The sequence below is a fragment of the Macaca nemestrina genome, chromosome 1 (assembly GCF_043159975.1).
Source record: "Macaca nemestrina isolate mMacNem1 chromosome 1, mMacNem.hap1, whole genome shotgun sequence".
NCBI lineage: Eukaryota > Metazoa > Chordata > Mammalia > Primates > Cercopithecidae > Macaca > Macaca nemestrina.
The window spans coordinates 156,009,455-156,036,553 of NC_092125.1; the positions used below are offsets into that span (position 1 = coordinate 156,009,455).

The 27,099-nt window shown below is 44.4% G+C and overlaps 1 protein-coding gene across 2 annotated transcripts in view; it reads right to left on the reverse strand.

Moving 5' to 3' along the window:
* The window catches only part of LOC105482680 (adenylate kinase 5), a 292,348-nt gene that overhangs the window by 4,202 nt on the left and 261,047 nt on the right, over positions 1-27,099 (reverse strand). For both annotated transcript variants that reach the window (XM_011742912.3, XM_011742910.3), the window contains exon 13: positions 19,773-19,964. In XM_011742912.3, coding sequence (XP_011741214.1) covers positions 19,773-19,964 — 192 coding nt within the window. The remainder of the gene's footprint in view (positions 1-19,772; positions 19,965-27,099) is intronic.

The following is a 27,099-nucleotide window of genomic DNA, read 5'->3' on the forward strand; positions in this document are numbered from 1 at the left end:
GTGGTTAAGTAAGTGGAAAGAACTGGTTCACACCCAGGCCTTTGATTTTGAAGTCTTTGCATGTCTTGACTTTACTACACTATACACTATGCTGACCAGTTCAAAATGGTGGATGGCCAGATATGAGGGGGAGTAGCAAGGAGTGAAGCTGGAATTGTAATGACAGGCTGGGCTATGAAAAGGCTTATGTTCCCTATTGCATGACAATAATGAGGAACCACGTGAGAACTGTTTTTTTGTTTTGTTTTGTGTTTTTTAAAACAGGGTCTTGCTCTGTTGCCCAGTCTGGAGTGCAGTGGTGCGATCTTGGCTTACTGCAGCCTCTGCCTCCCAAGTTCAAGCAATTCTTCTGCCTCAGACACCTGAGTAGCTGGGATTATAGGTGTGTGCCACCATGTCTGGCCATTTGTCTTTTTAGTAGAGATGGGGTTTCACCATGTGGCCAGGCTGATCTTGAACTCCTGACCTCAAGTAATCTACCTGCCTCAGCCTCCCAAATTAAGGATTAAGGTGGGAGCCACTGTGCCCAGCCCATGTAAGAGTTTTTAAGGAATGGGCTGACATCATAAAATATGGGTACACAGCAAATACTTGATAAATATTTGTTCCATCAAAAATAACTGCAGAGTCCAGGCGCGGTGGCTCACGCCTGTAATCCCAGCACTTTGGAAGGCCGAGGCAGGCGAATCATGGGTCAGGATATTGAGCCATCCTGGCTAACACGGTGAAACTCTGTCTCTACTGAATATACAAAAAAAAAAAAAAAAAAAAAAAAAAATGGCTGGGTGTGGTGGCGGGCGCCTGTAGTCCCAGCTACTCGAAAGGCTGAGGCAGGAGAATGGCGTGAACCCAGGAGGCAGAACTTGCAGTAAGCTGAGATCACGCCACTGCACTCCAGCCTGGGCAACAGAGTGAGACTCTGTCTCAAAAAAAAAAAAAAAAAAAAAAAAAAAAAAAAAAAAACCGAAAACAAAACGAAACAAAAAAACTGCAGAAAGGTTGAAGTGCAAGGCAAAGAGCCCTGTATGAGGCGTGCCTGGGATTGCCCTCAGTGTGCTTCAGGACTTGACAGGCCATTCATCCTCTTGGGGCCTCAGTTTCCTCCTCTATCATATGAAGGGACTGAACTAGGACTAGATAACCTCCAGGTCTGGTTCCAGCCTGGATGTTCTATGCTATTCCAGATCTGAGCTCACTTTTTAGTGGGGATGAGCTCCTCTCAGCAGGCGCCAGGATTGTTCAGTTTAGTTTGGTGTTGCTAGTTAAGCTGGGCCTAGAAGAATGGACATGTACTGGAAGATAATAAAGGTGGCAAAGGTGTAGAGATCTGAAAGCACATCGATTTTTCAGCAAACAGTGGGTCATTTGTTGAGGACAGAGCAAATGCTGCATGGGATGCTGAGGGCAGGCAGAGAAAAAGAGGAAGCTGGAAAAATAGGTTGGAATGAGGTGTCTCCACAGATTTGCCTATTTGGGACATTTTATATCAATGGAATCACACAATATATGGTCTTTTGTGACTGGTTTCTTGGCATAATATTTTCAAGGTTCAATACTTGGTTCCTTTTTATTGCTGAATAATGCTATGCTGCATTTAACCTGAATGTTCCAAACATGCCTTGGGATGTCTTCCTTCCTCATCTCTTTTCAGCAAATCTGTTTCCGCCCACAGCCCACTGTACAGTCACCTGACCTCACCTTATCAAACGCCGGGAGGAGGGAGGAAAGGAAGGGGTTGCTAGCTCACATTCCTGCCCCTTCTCAGGTTTCCTCCCCTGTAGCAGGGACGGGTAAGAAGGTATAAATCCACAAACACTTGATCTTATTTACACTGTCCATGATTGTATATCAGTGGAAAATGCACCAGGTCTGTCACTGGTCCCCAAGAAGTTCCATGAGGACAAAGACTCAAATACAACTATTTTGTGCATAATGTAAGTTCTTCACCCTAGTGATCCAATTTTTCGTCTTTGGCACAAACACTTCCCCAAATCAGCCCCAGATCCTCCCCAGAAGAGGAAGATAAGTAGCCTAGGGAATGACTCCAAGTGACCGTCTACTTCAAATGCATGTGAATTTTCTCACTACAATATCACTGCCTAATTGAGGCACACGTGTAGTGGGACTTTCAGCCTCAGTGATGCCCTCTGCTTCATCTGTACAAACTCCAACTGCGTTCCAGGGCCCTTTCTTGTCCTCACAAAGTGGTGGATATTTTGCAGCGTCTTCCTCATTATTTATCTGTTCTCCAGCCTCTTGCTGAATTCCACCAGTTCCTTGCATTTAACTGACTTAGCATGTTCTATTTCTGCTCCTGGGCCCTGGAACATTTCTCTCCTCCAATCTGTCTTCTGCAACCATTACTAACATTCTCAACTTTATATATGATTTTCTAAATTTATCTTCTTTCCAAAAGAAAACCATACCTATGTTTCTCATACTCATAATGTGTCTTTTAACACTATTAATATACAATTTTTTTTAAAGAACACTTTTTTTTTTTTTTTTTTTTTTTTAAGAGGTAAGGTTTCACTCTCTCACCCAGGCTGGAATGCAGTAGTGAGATCATAGCTCACTGTAACCTCTAACTCCTGGGCTCAAGTAACCCTCCTGCCTCAGCCTCCCAAGTAGCTGAGACTATAGGCATGTGCCACCATGCCCAGCTACTTTTTTGTATGTTTTTGTAGAGATGGGGTCCTGCTATGTTGCCCAGGCTGGGCTTGAAGTCCTGACCTCAAGCGATCCTCCCACCTCAGCCTCCCAAAGTGCTGAAAGTATAGGTGTGAGCCACTGTGCCTGGCCAAGAATACATTTATTATGTTCTATTTCCTCCATGTTTCATAATTGATAACTTGGTCATTCAACATAATGCCAGTGTTACACTCACATAAATTGGGTTGATCCTTGTCCAGGATTTCTTTTAGACTCTGATAAAAATACATTTGTTCATTACAATAACCTTTGAATGTACTCTATTACCTTCTGCCTTTTACTATCACAGTGAACTAAAGGCTCTTTCTGTATTACCTTCCCCACTGACTATCACAGTGGACATGCACTCGTTGCAATTCAGTGCAACATTTAACTTTTCGCTTCTTGGTCAGATAAAACCCAGCCTTAACCCAAATATTTGTATATTGTTAAAGAAAAAAAATGTTCAATGATTCTTGTTAAGCATGGTAAGGGAGGCTTTATTGGGGACCATTACGATGGGTATAGATAGGGACTACGGCAACAGGATTTTGCAGCGGGGGAGAGGGATGGGACTCAACTCTGAATACAGCGTGGGCAAGTGGGAATTTATAGTCAAGGAGCAGGATGGGAGTCAGTGGATGGAAAATTATTAAGAGGTAATAACATCAGGAGTAAGGAAAATTCTGGCTACCGACCTGACAGGACCCTTGCTGAAGACAGACCAACATGATCAGACAGCACCTGGGGATGATGGAGGATGAGCACCCCAATCAGATATTGAGGGTAGGGATCTTGCTAAAGTGATTTAGCAGGTTTTACAAGGAAGTGCACAGATGGGCCTAGGAGAAGGTTCAAGAGTCTCTGACTAAAGTTTGGTCAGCAGAGAACCTTTGTCAACATCCAGCTAGACAGTAAGCTCTGTGAGCACGAGGCCATTACTCAGCATAGTATCCCCCGTGCCTGGCTCTAGGTAGAAAGACAAAAACCCAAAAAGGTAAACAAAAGAATGTATCCTCTATTCCCACATTTGCTCTTCCTTTCCTCACAGAAATGAACTGTTGTGGGGGAAGAAGCATGTTCTTAAAGTCCATTTTCTGCAGTCTGGGCTTTATGGAAGGAGAACACATTCTGCCTTCTAAAAACAAGGCGACTTGGTTTCAGCACAGAGGACTCAGCACACAGCACCTCAAGGACAGTGCTACTTATTTTCTGTCAATCAGGCCAGAGCTGATGTTTTGGGGAGGGCTGGGGCGGGGTCCCAGAGCTCTCAGTGGTCCATTGCCCACCTCTATTTCCCTCCCCAATCCCTCTCCTCATTTTGTTTTGTGGCTTAAATATGGGGACTTCTTAATGAAATTAAAAAACTGCTTATTGCCAACCAGTCAGTCATGTGCTGTAGTGCTTGCCCCTGTGGAGCCCGAAGATGTGGGTAGGTTTAAAGACAAAATCAAATGATAAGGCTTTCTAGATGGGAAAAGCAGTCTTTTACTTCGGTGAGTAGAAAACTCCGTGAAGTTAGTTGGGATCCCCCTTAGGACCAAGATGCCAAGTTTTGAGAATAAAGGCAGTGAGGCAATTTCTATTGTCTTATAGAAGGCATGTATGCGTGTGTGTGTGTGGTGGGAAAAGGCTGGATTCCTGAAGTGCATTTTGTTTTGTTTTGTTTTGAGACGGAGTTTCGCTCTTGTCACCCAGGCTGGAGTGCAACGGTATGATCTCAGCTCACTGCAACCCTCACCTCCCAGATTCAAGGAATTCTCCTGCCTCAGCCTCCCGAGTAGCTGGGATTACCGGCACGTGCCACCACGCCCAGCTAATTTTTGTATTTTTAGTAGAGACAGGGTTTCACCATGTTGGCCAGGCTGCTCTCTGACTTCTGACCTCAGGTGATCCGCCTGCCTCGGCCTCCCAAGTGCTAGAATTACAGGTGGGAGCCACTGCCCATGGCCTGAAGTGTATTTTTCAGGAGCAAAAGAGAGCCCAGTTGAACTGGGTGGGAACAAAGCCTTTTGTCTACTATCCAAAATTCTCCTTTGGTTCTACAGGTTACCTCGACTCTTCCTAAGTCTCAAAGTAGATTCTCTTTGCTCATCTAATTCCCATGTATAGAGTATTTTAAGGGAATAAGTGGCATTTATCATTTTGTATATAACTGCAACTCAAAGGAAATGGAAAAGAACCAATTTACTAAATGCTTTCAAAGTTACAGGAACTTTTCTTGGTGCTTAGAGCTTTAGCAAATTTAAACCAATTAGCTTATAAGGTACTGGTGCTTAATGTCCTTAGCAAACAGAGAACAGTCCTGCACAATCAGCTTACTGACTGTTTTCTGTGAATGAGACTTCCTCAGTAATTGTGCAAACTTGAAAGTAATATGTCCTCCAACATAGAGTATGTTTACTCCATAATCAATTATTATAATATTAATTCATAGTAACCCTCTTTTATCATGAATAGTCAAAAGTAAGTTTCATCGTGACCTTTCTCCAAAAGATCTGCAATTCTGAGTCAGCAAAGTCAGTATGTATGAGGTCTTAATGTATTTAATTTAGTTAGAAACTAGGTAAGTAGATTTGCTTCTGACTTCAAGAATTTACCAGCCGGATGGAGTGGCTCACGCCTGTAAACTGCCCATGCTTTGGGAGGCTGAGGTAGGAGGATTGCTTCAGCACAGGAGCTCGAGACCAGCTTGGGAAATATAGTGTCTCTACAAAAATAAAAACATTAGCTGGACACATGCCTGTAGTCCTAGCTGCTGGAGAGGCTGAGGTGAAGGATGGCTTGAGGCCAGGAGCTTAAGGCTAAAATGAGCTGTGATGGAGCTACTGCACTCACTCCAGCCTGGGCAACAGGGTAAGACCCTGTCCCTTAAAAAAAATAAAATAAATAAATAAAAGAGGCTGAGGTGGGAGGATCACTTGAGCCTAGGAGGTTGAGGCTGCAGTAAGCCATGATCATGCCACTGTACTCCAGCCTGGGTGACAGTGAGATCCTGTCTCAAAAAAAAAAAAAAAGAAAAGAAAAGAAAATGTGGTACATATACACAATGGAGTACTATTCAGCTATAAGAAAGAATGAGATCCTGTCATTTGCAACAACATGTATGGAACTGGAGGTCACATTAAGTGAAATAAGCCAGGCTCAGAAAGACAGACTTCGAATGTTCTCACTTATTTCTGAGAGCTAAATGTTAGAGCAATTGAACTCATGGAGATAGACAGTAGATTGATAGTTACCAGGGTCTGGGAAAGGAGAGGGGGAAGTGGGAATGGCTAATGGATACAAAAATTAAGGTAGATAGAATGAATGCGATCTAGTATTTGATAGCACAAAATGGTGACTCTAGGCAACAATAACTTATTGTACACTTAAAAATAACTAAAAGACTATAATTGGATTATCTGTAACACAAAGAAAGGACAAATGCTTGAGGTGATAGATACCTCATTTCCCCTGATGTGATCACTGCACACTGCATGCCTATAGAAAGTATCTTACGTACCCCATAAATATATACACTAATATGTACCCACAAAAAATAACAATTTTAAGAAAGAAAGAAGCATAAAAAAGAATTTACCATTTTTGGTCTGAGACGTGATATAAAATCCTGCAGTAAGTGATGTTCTGACAAGTATAGCAAAATATTATTTCATTAAAAAGCTAAAAGCAGGCCAGGTGCAGTGGCTCATGCCTGTAATCCCACCACTTTGGGATGCCGAGGCGGGTGAATCACCTGAGGTCAGGAGTTCAAGACCAGCCTGGCCAACATAGTGAAACCCGGTCTCCACTAAAAATACAAAAAGTAGCAGGGTGTGGTGGTGGGCACCTGTAATTCCTGCTACTCGGGAGGCTGAGGCAGGAGAATCACTTGAGCCCGGGAGGCAGAGGTTGCAGTGAGCTGAGCAACAGAGTGAAATTCTGTCTCAAAAAAAAAAAAAAAAAAAAAAGCTAAAGCAAGTGAAGAGGAAACAGTAAATTTTTGAGTTTTTACCTGACTTCTTGAAGGAAAAGTAGAGCGGTGATGATATTTCTACCCAGCAGTCAACAGAACATATTACTAAATGAAGAAAGCAATTACACTGCTTTGGGAATTACACATTTTGTTTACTCTTTCTCTTTAGTTCCATGGATTTGTAAATCATAAAACGGTTGGCTGGTCTAAACATTGCCTATGTCTAGTGGTGTTTTTCCTGAATTTTCCCACACAGTTGAAACCATTGCTAGAGTCTCATTTTATTTTTCATGTATTGGCACCATGGAACCTCTGGGACAAAGCCAAGCTGTTACAGCGTGGTTTAGTATCACGCTCTGTGTGCCAGCACCTTCCTTTTCTAATCTTGTCCCCTGTTAAACAAGACACAGCCTCACACCACAGGGATCCCTAACTGCCAGAGGATAACAGCAGCGGCTCAGCAAGGCAGACCTGAGTGTGCAGAACCTGGGCATGGTCTGGGGAAAATCATCAAATGCAGTTTTCAAAAGTTGGGGTTATGTAAAAGGCTGCTCATAGGGGGTCATCCAGTTCACATATCCAGTCAGTCCACATAGTTCTCATTATCAAGGCCACAGAAAGAAGGAGGACTATATATACATTGACTTTAGAGAGATTTAAGGACAAACTTCAGCAAAAATATAAGGATGATTTATAATCAGCACATTAATGGTTTCTCTAAATAGGACTTCCCATAGTTCGCGCAGCTTGTCCACTTACACGTTTTAAGTAACTGTTTTTCCTTTTCTCTTTCTCTCCTTTCTGCCTAAAGTTTTGAATAACATCTTTTAGCAGATATGAAAAAAAATCATCCTTTCTAAAATGATCTCTCTAAAACACCTGCTCAATCATTTTCCTGTTTAAAAGTTTCTCAGTGCTTCCCTCCTAGAACTTGAGTACTTTCAGGATTCAGTCCAAACATCCTTGGGTAGGCTAGAACTATGCAATATGGTGTAGCCCCTAGCCACGCATGGTTTCGGAGCACTTGAAATCTGACTAGCACAAGAAAGGAACTGAATTTTTAATACTGTTTAATTAAAATTAATCTAAAATTTAAACCTGGTATTTGACCCAATTTTTGGAAAATTAAAAACTATCTTTGGAATGACTTGGGTATGTGAAATCTACTTTTCAACTGTAAATTTTATGAAATATAAATATAGTTCCAGTATTTTTTATGGAAACTTAGCAGCTAAATTTGAGGTAAAGCCCTAAGTACCAGATTTTGAATACATAGTTCATAAAAAAAAATGTAAAAATATTTCATTAAGAATTTTATGGCTGGGCACGGTGGCTCACACCTGTAATCTCAGCACTTTGGGAGGCCAAGGCGGGCAGATCAAGAGGTCAAGAGATTGAGACCATCATGGCCAACATGGCGAAACCCCATCTCTACTAAAAATGCAAAAATCAGCCAGGTGTGGTGGCGTGCACCTGTACTTTCAGCTACCCGGGAGGCTGAGGCAGGAGAATCGCTTGAACCCAGGAGGTGGAGGTTGCAGTGAGCCAAGATCGTGCCACTGCACTCCAGCCTGGTGACAGAGTGAGACTCTGTCTCAAAAAAAAAAGAGAGAGAATTTTATATTGATTACATGTTGAAATGATACTTAGGCTATATTAGGTTACATAAAATATATTGTTAAATTAATTTCACCTGTTTCTTTTTACCTTTCTTTGTTTATGTGTCTACTAGAAAAGTTTAAATTATACATGTGGCCCACATTATATTTCTTTTGACAGTGCTGAGCTAGCAAATGTATTGAATGCAGGAGGAATGAATGAATGAATGAATGGATTCAAAGTCCTTTACTGCTTGCTTCAATCTTGCTCTTTAGTCTCATCTGTCACGACTTTAATTCATCTGTTTGGCACTTCATCTGGGCCAGCATTCCTGGCTCTTTCATGAGTCAGTGGCTTTGTTCCCTCTCCTCCATCTGGCTTGAGTTTCTCTTCATCCTTTAGGACCCAGCTCAAATGTCCTCTTTTCTCTGAAGCCTTTACTTACCTCCCCAGGCCTGAGCTCTGTGCTCCTAAAGGCCTGGAGCATTCTGTAGATCCTATTACGGCACCTACCACTTCGCTGGGGTTTCATGTGTCACAGAGTTTCACAAGTCTGTTTTGTTTTGTTTTGTGTAGAGACGGAGTCTCACGTTGTCGTTCAGGCTGGAGCGCCGGGGTGCGATCTCAGTTTACTGCAACCTCTGCCTCATGGGTTCAAACAATTCTTGTGCCTCAGCCTCCTCCCGAGTAGCTGGGATTACAGATGCACACCACCACACCCATCTAATTTTTGTATTTTTAGTAGAGAGAGAGTTTCACCATGTTGGCCAGACTGGTCTCGAACTCCTGACCTCAAGTGATCTGCCCTCCTCAGCCTCCCTAAGTGCTGGGATTACAAGCACATGTCTTTTCCTATGAATTCCCAGCATTAAGTGGCATGCCTTGGACCTTAGAGATGCCCAGTAAATGTCTGCTGAGCATGTCAAAGATTTTACATAGAATAGCGCCAATTCTTTGCTGGTAGAATTCATGTCAGTGACTCTAGGAGGGGTTCTGAGTTAAAGTGGACCTTAGTGAAGGGGGTGCCGTAAGATGGGCAAAGGCAAAATCTGTTATGTGATTATCACAACCACAGAGGAAGAAATCAAGAATGTGTACAGATGAGTCAAAAGGGCCTGGAATTCTCTTCTGCTTGCTGTTTGGGGAGGAGACACGCATGCAGCAAGCACAATTCATTTCAGCAGGACCGCAGGGGTGCAAACGGTATTGCACTGAATCAAAAGGTCTTTGCAGGAGTCTGCTGAAGGTCTGACGATCAGGAAGGAAAGGGGGTGGAGAGAAGACTATTTTAAGCAGAGTCATAAAGAAAAAGTCTCTTAAGTCTTTCAGAACCAGATGGAAGATTTATGCTTCATTTGTCAAGTGAGAGGACAGAACCTTAGGGTTCCTCTACGTCACTCTCTCCTTCGGGCACACCTTTCTCTTCACTGCACCAGCAGGAGGGAGGGCTGTATCTAAATCTAGGTTTCTAGTTGTCAACCAAGGCAGGCCCAGATGAAATGTAGGGACGCTTCAGACTTGAAACTGATAAGCACCCCCAGCGAAGGTGGGGCACTGATAAAGGAGGGCAAGCAGCAAGGAGCTGGGAAATTCCAAAGCGTAGTTACACTTCAAAGAACTCTTTCCAGGGCAACATGGAGAGCCAGGGGAGCAGAAATGAATGGGTTTAAAGAAATCAGCCTCTGCTTAAAATAGCTCAGCAGTCTCTCCTACTAGAAAAAAATCTAAGTAAGCATGTCTTTTCACCACATAGTTGTTAGTAGTAGACAAAAACAACCAAACTAAACTAGAAACAACCTAGTTCAATAAACTATAGAACATCTATATTGTGGCATATTATATAGCTATGAAAAAGAAAACAATATTGTGATGTGTTGACCTGGAGGTGTTTTGCAGAAATGTGTACAGCTTGGTAGTATTTGCATGAAATCACACTCCCCATCATGGTTGTGTGTGTGTGTGTCTGTAGTAAACAGTTTGATTTCAGAGAGAAAGAATGAGGGGCTGGGGGAAAGAAGAGAAGAAAGAGAGAAAGAGAACAGGAGGAGGAGGAAAAGGAGGAAGGGAGGAGAGGTGGAAACATACACAATAAGCTGTTCACATTGGTTATTTGAGGGAAGCAAGGTTGTGAGGAGCATTGTGAATTTTGTGTGTGTGTGTGTGTGTGTGTGTGTGTATAGTCATGCACCGATAACAATGTTTTGGTCAATGACAGACTGCTTATACAATGGCAGTCTCATAAGATTATAATGAAGCTGAAACATTTCCAGCACCTTGTGATGTGGTAGCCATCAATGTCAGAGCGCAACGGATTACTCATGTGTTTGTGGTGATGCTGGTGTAAAGAAATCCACTGTGCTGCTGGTGTTGTAAAAGTATAGCACGTACAATTATGTAAAGTACACAGTGCTTGATAATGATGATAAACGACTATGTTACTGGTTTATGTATTTCCTATATTATACTTTCAATTATTATTTCAGTGTGCATTTTTTCTACTTGTTAAAAAAGAGCTAACTGTCAAACAGCCTCAGGCAGGTCCTTCAGGAATGTTCCAGAAAAAGGCCTTGTTATCAAAGCAGGTGACAGCTCCAGGCATGTTACTGCCCTGAAGACCTTCCAGTGGGCAAGATACGGAGGTAAAGACAGTGGCATGATGATTCTAACCCCGTGTAGGCAGGCCTAGGTGAATATGTGTGTCTCCATCTGAGTTTTTAAGAAAAAAAAAGCTTAAAAAGTAAAAAAAGATTTTTTTAAATAGGAAAAACCTTATAGAATAAGGATATAAAGCAAAAAATACTTTTGTACATCTGTACAATGTGTTTGTGTTTTAAGCTAAGTTCTATGAAACAGTCAAAAAGTGAAAAAATGTTAAAAGCTTATAAAGTAAGAAGGTTATAGTAAGCCAAAGTTAATTTATTATTGAAGAAAAATATTTTATAAATGTAGCATAGCCTAAGTATACAGTGTTTATAACGCCTACAGTAGTATACAGCAATGTCCTAGGCCTTCACGTCCATTCAATGACTCATCCGGAGCACCTGCCAGTCCTGAAAGCTCGATTCATGGTAAACACTCTATACAGCAAGTTTACCACTGACATTTTTTATTCTCTATTTTTACTGTATCTTTGCATATTTCGATATGTTTAGATACACAAATGGTTACCATTGTGTTACAACTGCCATGGTCTTCACTACAGTGACGGGCTGTAGTGTGTAGTGAGCTATACCATCTAGGTTTCTGTAAGTACACTCTCCGATGTTTGCGCAACGACAAAATTGCCTAATGATGCATTTCTCAGATTATATCCCTACTGTTAAGTGATGCATGACTGTGTGTGTGTGCGTGTGTGTGTACTCGTACATACACACATAAATATATACAGTCTACTCTCTGTATCCAAAGTACTGCACCTGCAGATTCAACTAACCAGAGATCAAAAATATTCCCTCCATCATCCCTGCTCCTACCTTGTATGGAATCTGGCCAGCATCCTGATACAGCTTCCCAGCTTCCCACCAAAATACTTGTGAAGACCCCCCAAAATGAGAATAGTCACAAGAATTCTGAAAACTTGGACTGCTCGCTATTACCAGGGGTTCATGTCTGTGGTCCCAGCTACTTGGGAGGCTGAAGTGGGAGGATTACTTGGGCCCAGGGAAGTTGAGGCTGCAGTGAGCCGTAATTGCACCACTGCAAACCCGACTGGGCAACACAGAGAGACCCTGTCTCAAAACAACCGACCAAAAAACCAATAGAGCTATGTTTATTGATTTTTGGTAGAAAAATACTTATTATGACTTAAATTATGTCCAGTGAAACTGTCATTTGTGCGTGAAGCCACTATAATGGCATTCTCAGATATTCACTAAGAAATTGAACTAAAAATTAGTTACTTTAGCCAACTGAAAGAAGAATCAAAATTAAGAATTTGGTATAGAGAACTCAAGGCATAAAAGTAATTTTGGGTTTTCCTTTACTTGTGTTAGACTCCAAACTTGGGAATCCAGTAGATTTTGCAACCAGGCGGTGAAATGTGACCTTATGGTACCTTCTGCTTCCACTTTCCTCAGTAATACCAGAAACTGCAGGAACTTCTCACTCTTCGTGCCTCAATTCATAGGGCTTCTCCTGACAGCATGGTGACCAGAACAAGGAGGACCATTGCATTTCAGGACTTAATGGAAACGGTCAAACTATTTACAAAGTTGAGACATCGCAGCAGCAGAATCACTGAGGAAAAAAGCTTATTATCTCCTCTACAAAAGCAGAGTTGCCAAGGAACTTGATTTTCTGTGTCTGTAAAACTCATGTTTAACGAGTCACTGGGCTCTCTTTTTATTTTTTTAATCAGTTAACAGTAGCAAACAACGCAGGGACAGATACAGTCTGTTATCAGACCTTCTTCATCTATGGCCTGGGGTGTTTCTGCGCTAATTATGCCATGAACAAAATGTACATAAAAAATGGAAAAAACAAAATGTAAGGAAATATAATGTTCATTGGTGATTATCTTCGGGTGGAAGAATTCTGAATAATTTTAATGTTTACCTTTATATTCTTACATTTTCTAGTTTGTTTCTTTTTTAAACAATGTGTAGTTGTTACTCGTGTACTTAGTTAAAAAAGAGGCTTTAAATATCATTTAATACAATTCTGCCTGTGCCACTTGAGAGAGCTGTTTCTGTGGTTTCTCTCAGCTCACAACAAGCCCTTCTCTCTGGGTATTCCTTGTCCTCCATCTGCTTCACAGGGAAGAGTCCCAGGTAACCATGTTTATATCCGTCAGGTCCTAATTCAAATGCTACCTCCTCAGACTTTCCAAACCGCTGCCCGCAGTGCTCACTCCCAGCAACGCATTCTGTTTTGTTTTATCCACAGAACTTGTTAGTGGTTGCTTTATTTTCTTGTATACTATTTGTCTCTTTTTCGTTATTTATTTTTTTTTTTTTTTGAGACCGAGTCTCGCTTTGTCACCCAGGCCAGAGTACAATGGCGTGATTTTGGCTTACTGCAAACTCCGCCTCCCGGGTTCAAGCAATTCTCATGCCTCAGCCTCCCCAGTAGCTGGGATTACAGATGTGCACCACCACGTCCAGCTAATTTTTGTATTTTTAGTAGAGACGGGGGTTTTGCCATGTTGCCAGGCTAGTCTCGAACTCCTGGCCTCAAGTGATCCACCTGCCTTGACCTCCCAAAGGGCTGGGATTACAGGGGTGAGCCACCATGCCTGGCCTGTTTTTCTCTTTTCAGTGAGGGGCTTTGTCACGTTGACTACTGTGTCCCCAGCACCAAGTGCCGGGTCCCAAACATACCATATGCACTCAGTAAAGTACACAGGAAACAGGAAAAACACAGGAACACGGGAAAAAGCTCCCCCGTGACCCCAGCTGCCTGTCTATAGCTAAGAGGGCCAAGAAGACCCTGAGCAAAGCAAGGCCAACCACATCATTTCTCTCAGGAATCTGGAACTGCGAATCACAGTGCCGTGGTAACGTACAAATGAGAAAGCTGTCAGGTGGGCATATTCTGGCTTGTAGGCCAGAGAAAGAAAAAAAAAAAAAAACTGGCTTAGAAAGGCGTTTGTGAAGCAGTGGGGAGCACTGGGAGCTTTTTAGACCTGATCCCACACACCCTCTGGAGCCTTCTGTGCCTCAGTCTTGAGTCTTCTAACCTTATAAAAGTTCTGCGTTTCAGGTTAGGCCAGCAGGAGTTGGCACCTGTTACCTACAACCATGGAGTCGTCTGGCTCAGTATTACCTACAATCACAATCATGTTTTTAAAATTCACAGCAAAAAGGTGTGCTAGAAACGCTCCAAAATGTTTGCCTCTGAGTGGTGGGACTACCCCGTTTTCTATATTTTCTTTGTTTCTTTTTTCTTTTTTTGGAAATAGATCTTGCCAGGCGAGTGCGTGGCACCATCTTGGTTCCCTGCAGCCTCGACCTCCTGGGCTCAAATGATCCTCCCACCTTAGTCCCCTGAGTGGTTGTGACCACAGATGTGTTCCACCATGCCCGGCTAACTTTTGTATTTTTGTAGAAATGGGTTTTGCCACGTTGCCCAGGATAGTCAAGTACTCCTAGGCTCCTGGCTGGGCGTGGTGGCTCATGCCTGTAATCCCAGCACTTTGGGAGGCCAAGGCGGGCGGATCACAAGGTCAAGAGTTCGAGACCAGCCTGGCCAACATAGTGAAACCCCGTCTCTACTAAAAATACAAAAAATTAGCCAGGCATGGTGGTGGGTACCTGTAATCCCAGCTACTCATGAGGCTGAGTCAGGGGAATGGCTTGAACCCGAGAGGCGGAGGTTGTAGTGAGCCAAGATTGCGCCACTGCACCCCAGCCTGGGCGACAGAGCGAGACTCTGTCTCATAAAAACAAAAAACAAAAGAAAAAAAAATGGACTCCTAGGCTCCAGCGACCCACACTTGCCTTGGTTTTTCAGACTGCTGTGATTATAGACATGTGCCACCACACCTGACCAGTTTTCTATATTTTATAAAGCAAGTATGTGTTACTTTTATAATAATAGACTTGGTAAATTCTAGTAGATCGTGTTCTATCCACTTTAGGAAGAAGAACTGAGAGGTGAAGCAGTGAAACGACTCACCAAAGTTGACGAAAGTGTGCCTGGGGCTTTCTGATGCACAGGCCCATATTCCGCCCCCCACCCCGCAGGGGGTCTTTGGCTAGTAACTGTGCTTTTCATCCCCAAATGCTACATTTCAGTCATTTATGCCATAATAAATTATCTTGCTAAGGTGAAAGAAAACTTCTTCTTATAGGCTAACTCTAGTCAGTCGGGGGTGACGGTCCATCCTGCTGTGTTGAGTTAGTTTGTGAGGCAGCGTTCAGACTTGGTAGGAAGTGCCATGACCGGTGAACGCTGCCTGGCCCCAGTGCAGGGAGGTGGGGGATGGAATGGAGCGAATTCTTTCTTGGATGCAGGGTGAAGCTCTGCTTTCTGAGAGGGAGGAAAGCAGGCAGAAAGGGGTACACCTGTATCACGTATACTTCCATCTCCGGTGGGCATGTTATAAGAAATTCTAACTTTATTTTACAAGGATGGCATTATGATGACATAAAGAATAAGGGAGTAGCTGTATACATTTCGCTTTGCTTTAAAAATTCTCTTTGTTCGAAACTTTCTTGCACTTTCTTTAGCGAGCTGGTGGCCACAGGGCTGACTGTCATGGGGCGGGGGACGCGGGTGTCAGCTGATGGGTTCAGTGTCAGCATTGCTGGGTAGAGGCCTGAGGGGGGTGCTTCTGGCCTATGTGTGGGCTGCATGAGTTGGCCCACCCCGTGGCTTTCATTCCTAAATAAATCTCACAGAACTGCTGATTCGTCTCACTTGCTTTCTTGAAGTGCATTCACCAGCCCCACCTAGTTTTAAGAAAGCTCCTTAAGTGACCCAGAGGTCCTCCTGGGTGAGCAGCCCTGTCTTGGATCCAGTGAAACAACAGGGAGGAGGGGCAAACAGTCCAAACAGCATCACAGGAGCAGGCCACAAGCTGTTACTTAGAAACCAAGGGATATTAAGCTGATGCAAGAGGACTGGGCAAAAACCCAGAGGCCAGACAAAGAACGGGCCAGCGGCTTTCTCCCTCTCCAGAGGCCAACAATCCCATCCCCTCCCCTGCTTCTCCTGCAGTCCCCCTCTGTCGTCCTAGCTGCTGGCAAACCCTACGGGCACCTGCAGACAAATCTCTGCTTCCCGGGCCCAGCACACACTGTCTCTATGCTGGGTGTGTAGGGGGGACTGTTCATCTTTGCAGCTGTGTGGGTAGGGGATGGCCCTGGGCAGAGGCAGTGGGACGAAGCAGCCTCCCTGAGGCTCTTGGAGTCCTGAAGGCAGGAGCTCATGTTGCTCTGCAGTCCAGGCTGGAGAGGTTTTACATATTTGTGCAGTGGATCATAATGTTACCTCACCACGTACCCAGCTGCCAGCATCTCCAAAATGCAGGGGAAGTTGAAGAGATGAGCCAAAGGGGACTGCAAACCTCTTTTCCACCATTAAATACAATTTGTAGGAGGCCACTGGTTTGGACTAGGCTCCTGTTCTGGGCCCAACAGACCAAACCAACCAACATGGAGTCATCCGTGCTAAATGAAACAAACAACTTTGGTGTACACACTGTAACAGATGGCTGAGTTTTGGTAGTTACAGCAGCTGAGCTTAAGTCAGTGGTAGGTGGCCAGCTGATTCACGTAAGGCTGTAACTAATTAACCTCTGTTCCTCGCTTCTGTTTTCTAAACATAAATATTGCTTGACCATGTGGCTTATTCTTCAAACATTTTTCTGGTCCTGAGGTCTGCCCAATTCTAGAATCATGAATAAAAGCCAATAAAGATCTTTAAATGTGTTGCAATCTGGTCTTTTGGACACCATTAACTTAGAAAGCTCTAAGGAAGATTCCAGAAATCAGATTTGTCTGAGAACTCAACCCTGCACTTATGAGCAGTCATTTGTGAGTTTGTAGAATTCGGGTTGGAATAATACAACAGAGAGCTAAGAGGGATTTTCCAACTCTAAAAGTGGTTAAATCCTGAATTAGGAATTTTCCCACCTTTACAAATCTTTATAGTGGAAGAAATAGCTTTCTTTCTTTTTTTTTTTATTTTTTGAGACAGGGATGCTCTCTGTCACCCAGGATGGAGTGCAGTGGTGCGATTTCGGCTCACTGCAGCCTCTTTCTCCTGGGTTCAAGTGATTCTTCTGCCTTAGCATCCTGAGTAGCTGGGATTATAGGCAAGCGCCACCACACCAGGAATTTTTTTTTTTTCTTTTTAGATGGAGTCTCACTCTGTCACCCAGGCTGGAGTGCAGTGGCGCCATCTCAGCTCACTGCAACCTCCGCCTCCTGGATTCAAGTGATTCTCCTGCCTCAGCCTCCCAAGTAGCTGAGATTACAGGCATGCACCACCGTGCCTGGCTAATTTTTGTATTTTTAGTAGAGACGGGGTTTCACCATACTGGCCAAGCTAGTCTTGACTCCTGGCCTCAAGTGATCAGCCTGCCTTGGCCTCCCAAACTGCTGGGATTACAGGCGTGAGCCACCGTGCCCAGATGGAAGAAATCTTTCTACCTGGGTAACTTCTGTGCATGTTCCAGGCTGCTCAAAAGGCAGAAATCACTAGACAATCTAATTTTGGAAAGGCCTTTGCAGCCCTGAATTCTTAAGACATTGCTCTTATATAATGCACTTTTTGTTTATGTTTTTTGTTTGTCTGAGAGAGAGTCTTGCTCTGTTGCCCAGGCTGGAGTACAGTAGTGCGATCATGGCAAACTGCAGCCTTGACCTCCCAGGCTCAAGTGATCCTCCCATTTCAGTCTCCCAAGTAGCTGAGACCACAGAGATATACCACCACGTCCAGCTAATTTTTGCATTTTTTGGAGAGACGGTCTTGAAATGTTGCCTAGGCTGGACTCCAGTAATCCTCCTGTCTTGGCCTCCCAAAGCACTGGAATAACAGGTGTGAGCCACTGCACTTGGCCCTGTTTTTAAAGATCGAAGTCTTTATTTTAAAAATGTGGCAGTCAGAGGTAATACAAAGCACAACAAATAAGTCTCACGTGCACATCAAGTCCTATTAATAGGCAGTAGCTGCCTGGAGTGCTGTGTTGACAAACATTCTCAGGCCACATCTGTTTACTGAGAAACAGTGCTGGGATAAACTAGCAATGGCTGCCATGGATGCGGAAGTGGGGGATGATGGCTCTCATGCCACATATTTTACACTCTGAGTTAAATGGAGAGGCATCTTTCAGACTTCTGTACCCAGTGTTTCTCAGGATTCTGGAAAGCGGACCATTAACAGAGTTAGAAGATAAGAATTATCAATGGTTTCCCCCGAAGGAATCAGTAATGTATCTTCCTCAGAGACAAGTTTGTTATTTATTGACGACGTCTCCTATCCTGTGAACAGCAAGAGATCCCACACTCCCTTCTGTGGTTCGAGTCCTCAGGATTTGGTTCCTGGACAAAAGCTCACTCTGTCGTCCTTATGGATTTGTTCCTGGATACTGTTCTAGCCTCTCAGTGGTCTCCTAGCCTTACCTTCTTGCATCCATTCTCCATAAGGATGATGGATTGAGCTTTCTAGATGGAAATCCTGATTATTCCTGCCCCTTCGGTAGTTCCGATCACTCACAGGACAATTATTTGCTCCCACATATGATCCACCTTCATCTAGTCCTTGCTTGCCTCTCCATCTCCATCTCTCATCCCTCTTTTCCTTGGCACTTTATGTCACAGCCTCATGGAGTTACTTGGTTTTCCTCATCTTCTCCACTTGGGGCTTCTCTGGTGTGGTGTGCACCCCCATTTCAGAGACTCAGCCGAGTCCTCCTCAGGCCACCTTCCTGGATCCTTACACTGGAGGAAAGGGCCCTTGCCACACACTCTGTGCTTGCTTTGATCTCATTGTGTGATCACACGTTTGTCTCTCTCTCCTAGTGAAACCCTAAGCTATGCAAGGATTCAAGAATCTTATTTATTTGCATCCAAACCACTAGTGCAATTGATGGACTATGGGTGCCTGATACATAGTTATGGGATGAGTGGAAGGATGAGAACTGGGCAGTTTTCCCAAATTCATGAAATTGATGGTGAATCAGCACAGAGCTCATGATCAGTAGGTTGATGCACTCGTTTCCTCACACTATTTTCATTGTTTTACTTAATTACCTGCTCTCCTGGCCCCATATGCAGCCTCTTCTAAAAATGTTGGTTATCACAAGAAATTGAGGCAAAGGAGCCAACAGCCAATTGTGAATGATGTAAAATTATAGAAATTCAAAGTCATTGAATCTTAGCTCTAGTGAATCATCTCACAGTCCAGAGTCAGTGGCAGAGCTTCCATCTCATTCATACCTCCCTCCCTCCCTCCCTCCCTTCTCTCCTTCCTCTCTCCCTCTCTCTCTTTTTTTGGGAAAAAGGAGTTGTTTTCAGCAACTATAAGGTCATCTGTGAAAATTATATGACCACCTTTTTATGGTCTATATGATGACAGATATTTAATTTTGATTGAAACAAAAGTGAAGAGTAAGGGATTCATATTTTGGTCCAAATTCTTGTTGTTGTTGTTTTCTTTGAGACAGGGTCTTGCTCTGTTGCCCAGGCTGGAGTGTAGTGGCACAGTCTCAGCTCACTACAGCCTCCACCTCTGGGGCTCAAGCAATCCTCCCACCTCAGCCTCTTGAGTAGCTGGGATGACAGGCATGTGCCACCACACCCAGCTGATTTTTTGTAGAGGCGGGGGTCTCACTATGTTGCTTAGGCTGGTCTTGAACTCCTGGGCTCAAGCAATACACCCGCCTTGACCTCCCACAGTGTTGGGATTACAGGCAAGAGCCACTGTGCTAGGCCTTTAGGCCCCAGTGCTGCAGCTGCGCAGAGTTCTAATTCCCAGATTGCTTAACTAAAATGTTCTCAGCTTTTTCTCTTTTCATTAAAAAAAAAAAAAAAAGAAAAGGTAAGTGACTTATTTCAGAGGGGAAAGTGAAGCGACTCGCCTTGTGTAGCTGTGTTTTCGTCTCGTAGTAGGCGATCACGGGGATGGACGCTCGGTAGTAGGCTTCCAGGCGCTTGGCGATGGTCTTGGTGGTGTCGTCCGCAGGCGGGCTGCTCTGGCTCCTTTGGAGAAGGCGGTTGGTCATGGTGTCCGCCGAGCAGTCCATACAGATCACCAAGTGTGGGTCTCCAATCTGGAGAAGGGAGTGGAGCACAATACAGTCAGAAACCTCACCCTGCTGATGTTCTGCAAAGGCCCAGGGCCTCTGCTTTTTCCTTTCTTGGCCTTCTGGTTCCCCTCAAGGTCCCAGCATTACACTGTGGTGCAATTGGGACTGGACTCCATAGCTCCCTCTTCTGTCAGTTCCCTTCCACACGCTGCCTCAGAGCTGCCTCTCGCCCTCAGCTTTTAGGCCACCTCACATGATGCAGGGGCACATGTGCCACCCACTGCAGCCACTGTCTGTCTTCTGCACTGAGAAGAAAGGAGTATGTATGTGTGAGGGAGTGTTTCCTCTAATGTGAAGCCTTTGCTGACCACCAGAGGCAGAGCTAATCACTTCTCCTAGAAGCCACCACGATATCTTATAACAGCCACAGGTGGCATTCTGTGGCTGTATCCGTACTGTGTCAGGGGAGTGGGGCATAATGCTTGAGCACACAGAGGCTGGAGTCAGGCTGCTTAGGGTCAAACCCTGGTGTCATGGCTTGTCTCCAGGATGGGCTCCATCAATTCGTTATCTCGCTTTATTCGTAAGCTACTCTCCCACTGAGACACAGAAACACCTTGAATCTGACCTGTAACCGTTTTGATCAACAGACTATAGCGGAAACAATGTCCCTGCTTTTAGAGTCCAGGTCACAAGAAATTCTGCAGTTTCTGTCTGGTTTTGTGGAACACTCGCTGCAGTGGGGAGTCCGCTGCCACCTAAGACGTCCAACTATCCTGAGACTGCCAGTCTGAGAGGAAGGCCAAGCCAGCCATGTGGAGAGGCCATGTGGATGCAGATGCCCACCAGCCCCCAACTGTTTTAGACATCCCAGCCCTGGCTGCAGACATGGATCTCAGCCCCGGCCACTTTCTGAGTGCAATTACATAAGGAACCCCAAGTGAGAACCAGCCCGCTGAGCCCCATAACCTCCAGAACCATGAGAGATAATAACAAATTGTTGTTTAAAGTTTGTATTTTATTTTATTTTGTAAGAGATGGGGTTTTTGCTCTGATGCCCAGGCTGGAGGGCAATGGCTATTCACAGGCATAATTATAGTGCACTATACAGTCTTGAACTCCTGGACTCAAGTGATCCTCTTGCCTCAGCCTCCGGAGTAGCTGGGGCTACACACACATGCCACTGGGCCAGGCTTACATATTGTTAACTGACTTCCTCATTAACTAGAAGTCTCACTCAACTTCTCTGCATCTGAGTTTTCTCATTCATACAATGAGGACGATCATAGGATTGCTGTGAGGATGAAATAAAATTAAATAAGGTAATGTACGTATGCTCCTTGGCATACGGCAGGCACTAACGATTCACTATTACGTTTATTTCCTCTATGAGGCTTAGGTTCCCCGTGTGCAGGGATTAAGAATTCTCCACTCCTAGTCCCAAGTCTTGCACACAGTAGGTGATGAAGAAATGTTTTAATGAATGAGTGATGGTGATATGATCTGTGGTATGAGTCTTCCATCTCCATATCCTTCTCTTAAATGTTCTTTTGTCTCTGGAACATGCTTACTTTGCATCCTCCTCCTACCCTGGATCAAAGGAAACCATTACTCCCTGTGACCTTGCCACATTCGAGCTGTGAGTAAATGAAGGCTTGCCACCCCTGTAGAAAGTGTGTGGGGTGGGATGAGAGCAAAGTTCAGTCAAGAAGAGGATGTTTAGGCAACACGGAGAACTCACAACATCGTGAGTTGCCAGTGTTGGTCAAACATATATCTACCTCCTCTGAGGGGTGTACTTTAAGGAACAGAGTGGAAACACTCTCCAAAATCTACAACAGTGCAATAAACTTCTGGAATAGGTCATGCGACTCTTCTGTCTGTATTAATTGGAAGGAAAAAAAAGAAGAGCATTTGTGCAGCAAGAAAGGCTGGGTGAGGGTTTAGGGAAAAAAATGACCATTGTTCACCAGCAGAGGGCGAGCTTGGGAGGCGGCTTAATGTTCTCCCTGAAAGAACTTCAGGTTAGGGTTGCATGAGGCAGCCAGGCGATTTTTCCAATTGTGGGGTCATTTTCAGGCCACTCGTGGGGACAGGAAAGATAATTCAGGGACACAGGTACAAAGAGAGATTATGTGTCACTGAGCAGGAGCCGGCAACAAATGACCTTTTAGACCAAAATAAGCACCAAAGGGGCAGAGAGGTAGCTTTTTCTTCCACACTGATGTGGAAAGTGTGGCCCCTGGACCAGCACCATGTCTTGGAAGCTTGTTAGAAATGCAGACTCTCAGGCATAACATGTGACCTGCTGAAGCAGAATCTGTTTTTTTTTTTTTTTTTTTTTTGCGACAGAGTTGTCTCTGTAGCGCAGGCTGGAGTGCAGTGATGTGATCACTGCAACCTCTGCCTCCCAAGTTCAAGCAATCCTCCTGTCTTAGCCTCCCAAGTAGCTGGGATTACAGGTGTGCGCCGCCACACCGGGTGAATTTTTGTATTTTTAGTAGAGACAGGGTTTCACCATGATGGCCAGGCTGGTCAAGAACTCCTGACCTCAAGTGATCCGCCCACCTCAGCCTCCCAAAGTACTGCGATTACAGGTATAAGCCACCGCGCCCAGCCTAGAGTCTGCATCTTAACAAGATCCCTCGCTGAGTCTTCACAACATCCTAGTTTGATAAGCTACTCTGCCAAGCCATTTTCCTGTGCCAAAACTAGGGGGTTTGGCCTAAACTCTCTCTCCTGGAATCAGCACTCTCCTCCTATATAAAAAAGCTATCGATCAGTTATTCTATTTGGAAGTGACCTGAACCATTTGTTTTTAATACCTCAATTTTTTGAAATGTTTGAATGAGATACCATTTAATTTTTTTTTTTCAAAATGCTTTGCTATATATCATTAGAAAGTCCCCTGGAGTAGCTGTCTGGCTCCCAGCTCTGCTCTGTTATCACCGGACTGTGGTTAGTCTTCAACAGCAAGTAGGCAGGCGAGCAGAGGTGGCTGAATGAATCAGAGACTTCGGAACATTGGCCTGCCCCCAGCATCACCCCGTTGGCATCCTGGGGCTCTGCCACCAGCATCACTGGATTCTCCACGGCCTTTGGTTTTCAGGGGACCTTAGTTAGAACACAAGTGCCCTTGGAAGGGCTGCTGAGGTGCCATCAGCAACATTTCAGCAGCTGGCTAAGCTTCACTGTGCTGAGGGCTTTACAAACAGCCATCCCTTAAGCCCTCTGGCACCCTTGCTGGGAAGTACGATTATTCCCACTTTAAGGATGAGGAAATGGAGACCCTCAGAGGTTAACCTTGCCAAGGTCACTAGGGACTAGTGAGTGACAGGCCTGAAGCAGATGCATGTAACCCCAACGCCTGGTGACCTCACCCTGATGGAGAGAGCCAGCGCCTTCAGAATGAGGCTTGGGCAAGAAGCTGAGTGGGCCAGATGGAACCAGGAGAGAAGAGCAGGGCCATGGGAAAGGGAGTGAGTGGAGAGGGGTGCCTACTCACTTATTTTAGTTTTCAGAAGCCGCCTCTGCTGCCTCTTGGGATCTAATGGGACCACGCTCATCCTTGCATCCCTGAGGGGATGACGGCAGCCCACCAGCACGAGGACATCAGCATCGTGGGCTGTGATCATGGTTTTGCTTTGGTCATTCCAGCAAGTGGAGCGGGAGGAGAAGTTTGCCCTCCTGCCCTCTGACTCCACCCCCACCTTAGTTTTCTTCTGATTAAGTAAGAATGGGTGTTAGCCCATGTTTACCAGTGGGCAGGAGCTCTCCATGCCATCCAGGAACTCTCTTTGTTGAGAATAACAACTATCTTATTCTTGGTGTGTGTCTCAGTTTCCTCATTTAAAAATGAGGATAATAATAGTGTTTGACTCACAGGACTATTGTGAGGGTTAAATGAGTTTGTACATGTTAAACCCCTGATCCACTTCAAACACTACATAAATGGAGCTAATGTTATTTAAGGCGGGCTTGGCAACATAGTCATCTTTTGAACTGTAAAGTATCCCACTGGTCAGATTTAGGTCTAGAAAGAGTCAGTGGCTTCACTCAGGCTTTTAGCCTAAGTCACACGCTCCAGCATGTCTACCAGAGTCTCCCTACGCTGGCAGGAAAGGGCCGTGGCTGAAAAGAAAGTGGCGTGCCTACTTCTCATTTGCTCTCACCTTGAGGTATGTCCCCTTGGGGGAACCTCACTAGAGGAGGAATATCTGGGTCATTCCAGCATTCCTGAACACACAACCCTAACGATAGTAATACTACTCAATTGATATATACCTTCTCCCCCCACACCGCCATTACGCAGCTCTAAGTTCTGCAGCGAACCAGGAACCAGAAGAAGAGAGCAGAACATCTCAAGTGGAAAATCCTATGTGGCCTCCAGGGCTGCCCACAATTCTAAACAACTCGAACACACCAACTGGACATTCCCTTGGCCAGACTCAAACTTTGTGCGTGTGTGCATATGTGTGTATGTGTTAAGAGCTCATTCTGAAGATTAGAATACACTTATAAACAGAAACACTGGTTCTGTCAATGAAGTGTCTTGAGATGGTTGAGAGTAGTGAGGCAGAGGGATCACTGTGAAGCCATCATTCCCATCTCCGCGAGAGTTATGTACATATTCTGGCTAAAGGCAGAATTTCACCTAAGAGTCTTTTGGGAGGGAAAAGCCAAGAGCAAACCCATGCATTCTACTTCTATTAATATGACTTCTGTTAATATGAGTTCTGTTAATATGTGGTTAATTTGGCTGGTGTTGAGTATGAGATTGGCTTAACACTGGAAAGCATTTCGATTTCACACCAGGGAGTCAGGCTAAGCACAGAGCCCTTCTCAAGATGGTAAGAATCTATAAAATGGCTCACGCCGGTAGTCCCAGCACTTTGGGAGGCCGAGGTGGGCGGATCACGAGGTCAGGAGTTCAAGACCAGCCTGACCAACATGGTGAAACCCCATCTCTACTAAAAATACAAAAATCAGCTGAGCGTGGTGGGGGGCGCCTGTAATCCCAGCTGCTGAGGCAGGAGAATCGCTTGAGGCCGGGAGGCGGAGGTTGCAGTGAGCTGAGATCACGCTGCTGCACTCCAGCCTGGGTGAGAGAGCAAGGCTCCATCTCAAAAAAATGAAGAAAAAAAAAAAATCTATAAAATGGGGGTACTAACACCTATTAAGTAGGACTGTAAAAATTAATCAAATGGCATGTGTAAAGCATCGAGTTCAGTTCCTGGCACACTGTAAGTACTGAAAAAATAATTATTATTCCTATGTTCTGTATGATTTTAACTATGCAAAAACGGGCAGAACAAAGATGGCGAGAATATACATCAAATGTTAAAGGTATTATCACTGGATGGTTATTCTTTGTTTTGTATTTTTGTGTATTGTTTCATATTATATTTTTATTTCTATAGTCAGAAAAAATACACATTATTGAAAAAACTGTAAAGATTTATTGAACACCATATGTAGGCTTATAAATGTGTAAAGGCACTTGTCAAGGATCCCATCCAATCTTCCCAAAAATCACTGAGGTACATATTTCCAACCAACACGTTGTAGAAGAGGAGATAGAGGTCTACAAAGTTAGCTGACTTGCTTACCAGCCAATGAGTTACAAAGCCAGCTTCCAAATACAGGCCTGTTCACACCAGAGTCACTATAAGCAGGGGTTCTCAGCTGGAGTGGGGAATGAGGATGGTGATCAGAAACCCTGACTCCTCTCTTATATTCCTTCTGCCCCGTTACACACATCTACATGCATATATGCACACATACATGTACATACACACAGCCCCTCCTCCAGTAAATCATGCTGCAAACTGAAGGCATAGGTTATAATTCAACAGGGACAGAACCAGCTTGGGGAATAGAAGATAGGAAGGTAACAGAGAAACCACACACAGACTTACCCTTAAGCTGTGGACATTAGTTTGCATTTGATTTTTAGCGATGTCATATGCAGTGGCCAAGGAAATCGTCAAAGGACCTTGCATCTCGGATAACTCAGCTACAGGTATGCAAAAGTGTCAGCCTAACTAACTGAATTTTTAAAGGAACTGATGGTCCAATGCATTGGACACATCAATCTCGGTGACCCAGAAAGGCTGGTGAGATTTTTGTGGGCTGGTTAAAACCTCTCCAGGCTTGAATGGACCTCAAACGTAGTTGCAGGCCTGATGCACAAATGGGAAATATATGCTTTCAACCAAGCTGATTACTTTGAATCTCTGGGGAAAATCAGATGTCTGCATTTGTCTTTGTCAAATTTCAAATGAATTTTTTGCCTATAATTTGGAGGGGAGCTACAAATGAAGGGCCCTGCAGGGCAGTAATGAGTCAACAGTAGCGTTTATAGCATCTTTGTTTATCTGGTCAGGTTTTATTATTATTATTATTTTTTGAGATGGAGTTTCACTCTGTCACGCAGGCTGAGGTGCAGTGGTACAATCTTGGCTCACTGCAACCTCTGCCTCCTGGGTTCAAGCGATACTCCTGCCTCAGTCTCCCGAGTAGCTGGGATTACAGGCATGTGCCACCATGCCCGGCTAATTTTGTATTTTTAGTAGAGATGGGGTTTCGCCATGTTGGTCTGGCTGGTCTCGAACTCCTGACCTCAGGTGATCTGCCTGCCTTGGCCTCCCAAAGTGCTGGGATTACAGGCGTGAGCCACCGTGCCTGGCCATCTGGTCAGGTTTAAAGCAGGTGCTCATTCTGGAGGGCTGCATGTGTTGTCTTGCACACCTGCTAAATTGATACTAGAATCTTCTAAAGTTACTGTCCAGGGACAAATCAGTGTCACTCTTGGTCTCTGTAAGTTCCTCCCAGCAGTATGTAAGAAACTCTCTTTGTAGATGTCTAAAATCTCACTTAAGCGTTGTATGCTCAGTAATGAAATAGGTCACCTGTGTGTTGTTTGAAATGGCATCATGAATTTTAGCATTGGGTGTAAGTGTCCAGTCACCATGTTGATGACTTTCTTGTTCCTTAGTTCTAGTTAGGCTTCTTCTCTGCCACATTCTAAAACCTGTCTGACCAGGGACCACAGTGGGAGAGGAAGGATTTTGCTTTACTTTAGGGAAGATCACATGGATCATTTGAATTCATACTTACCCAAAGGCCAGAGGACAGACCAATGGGCTGCATAGAGCTC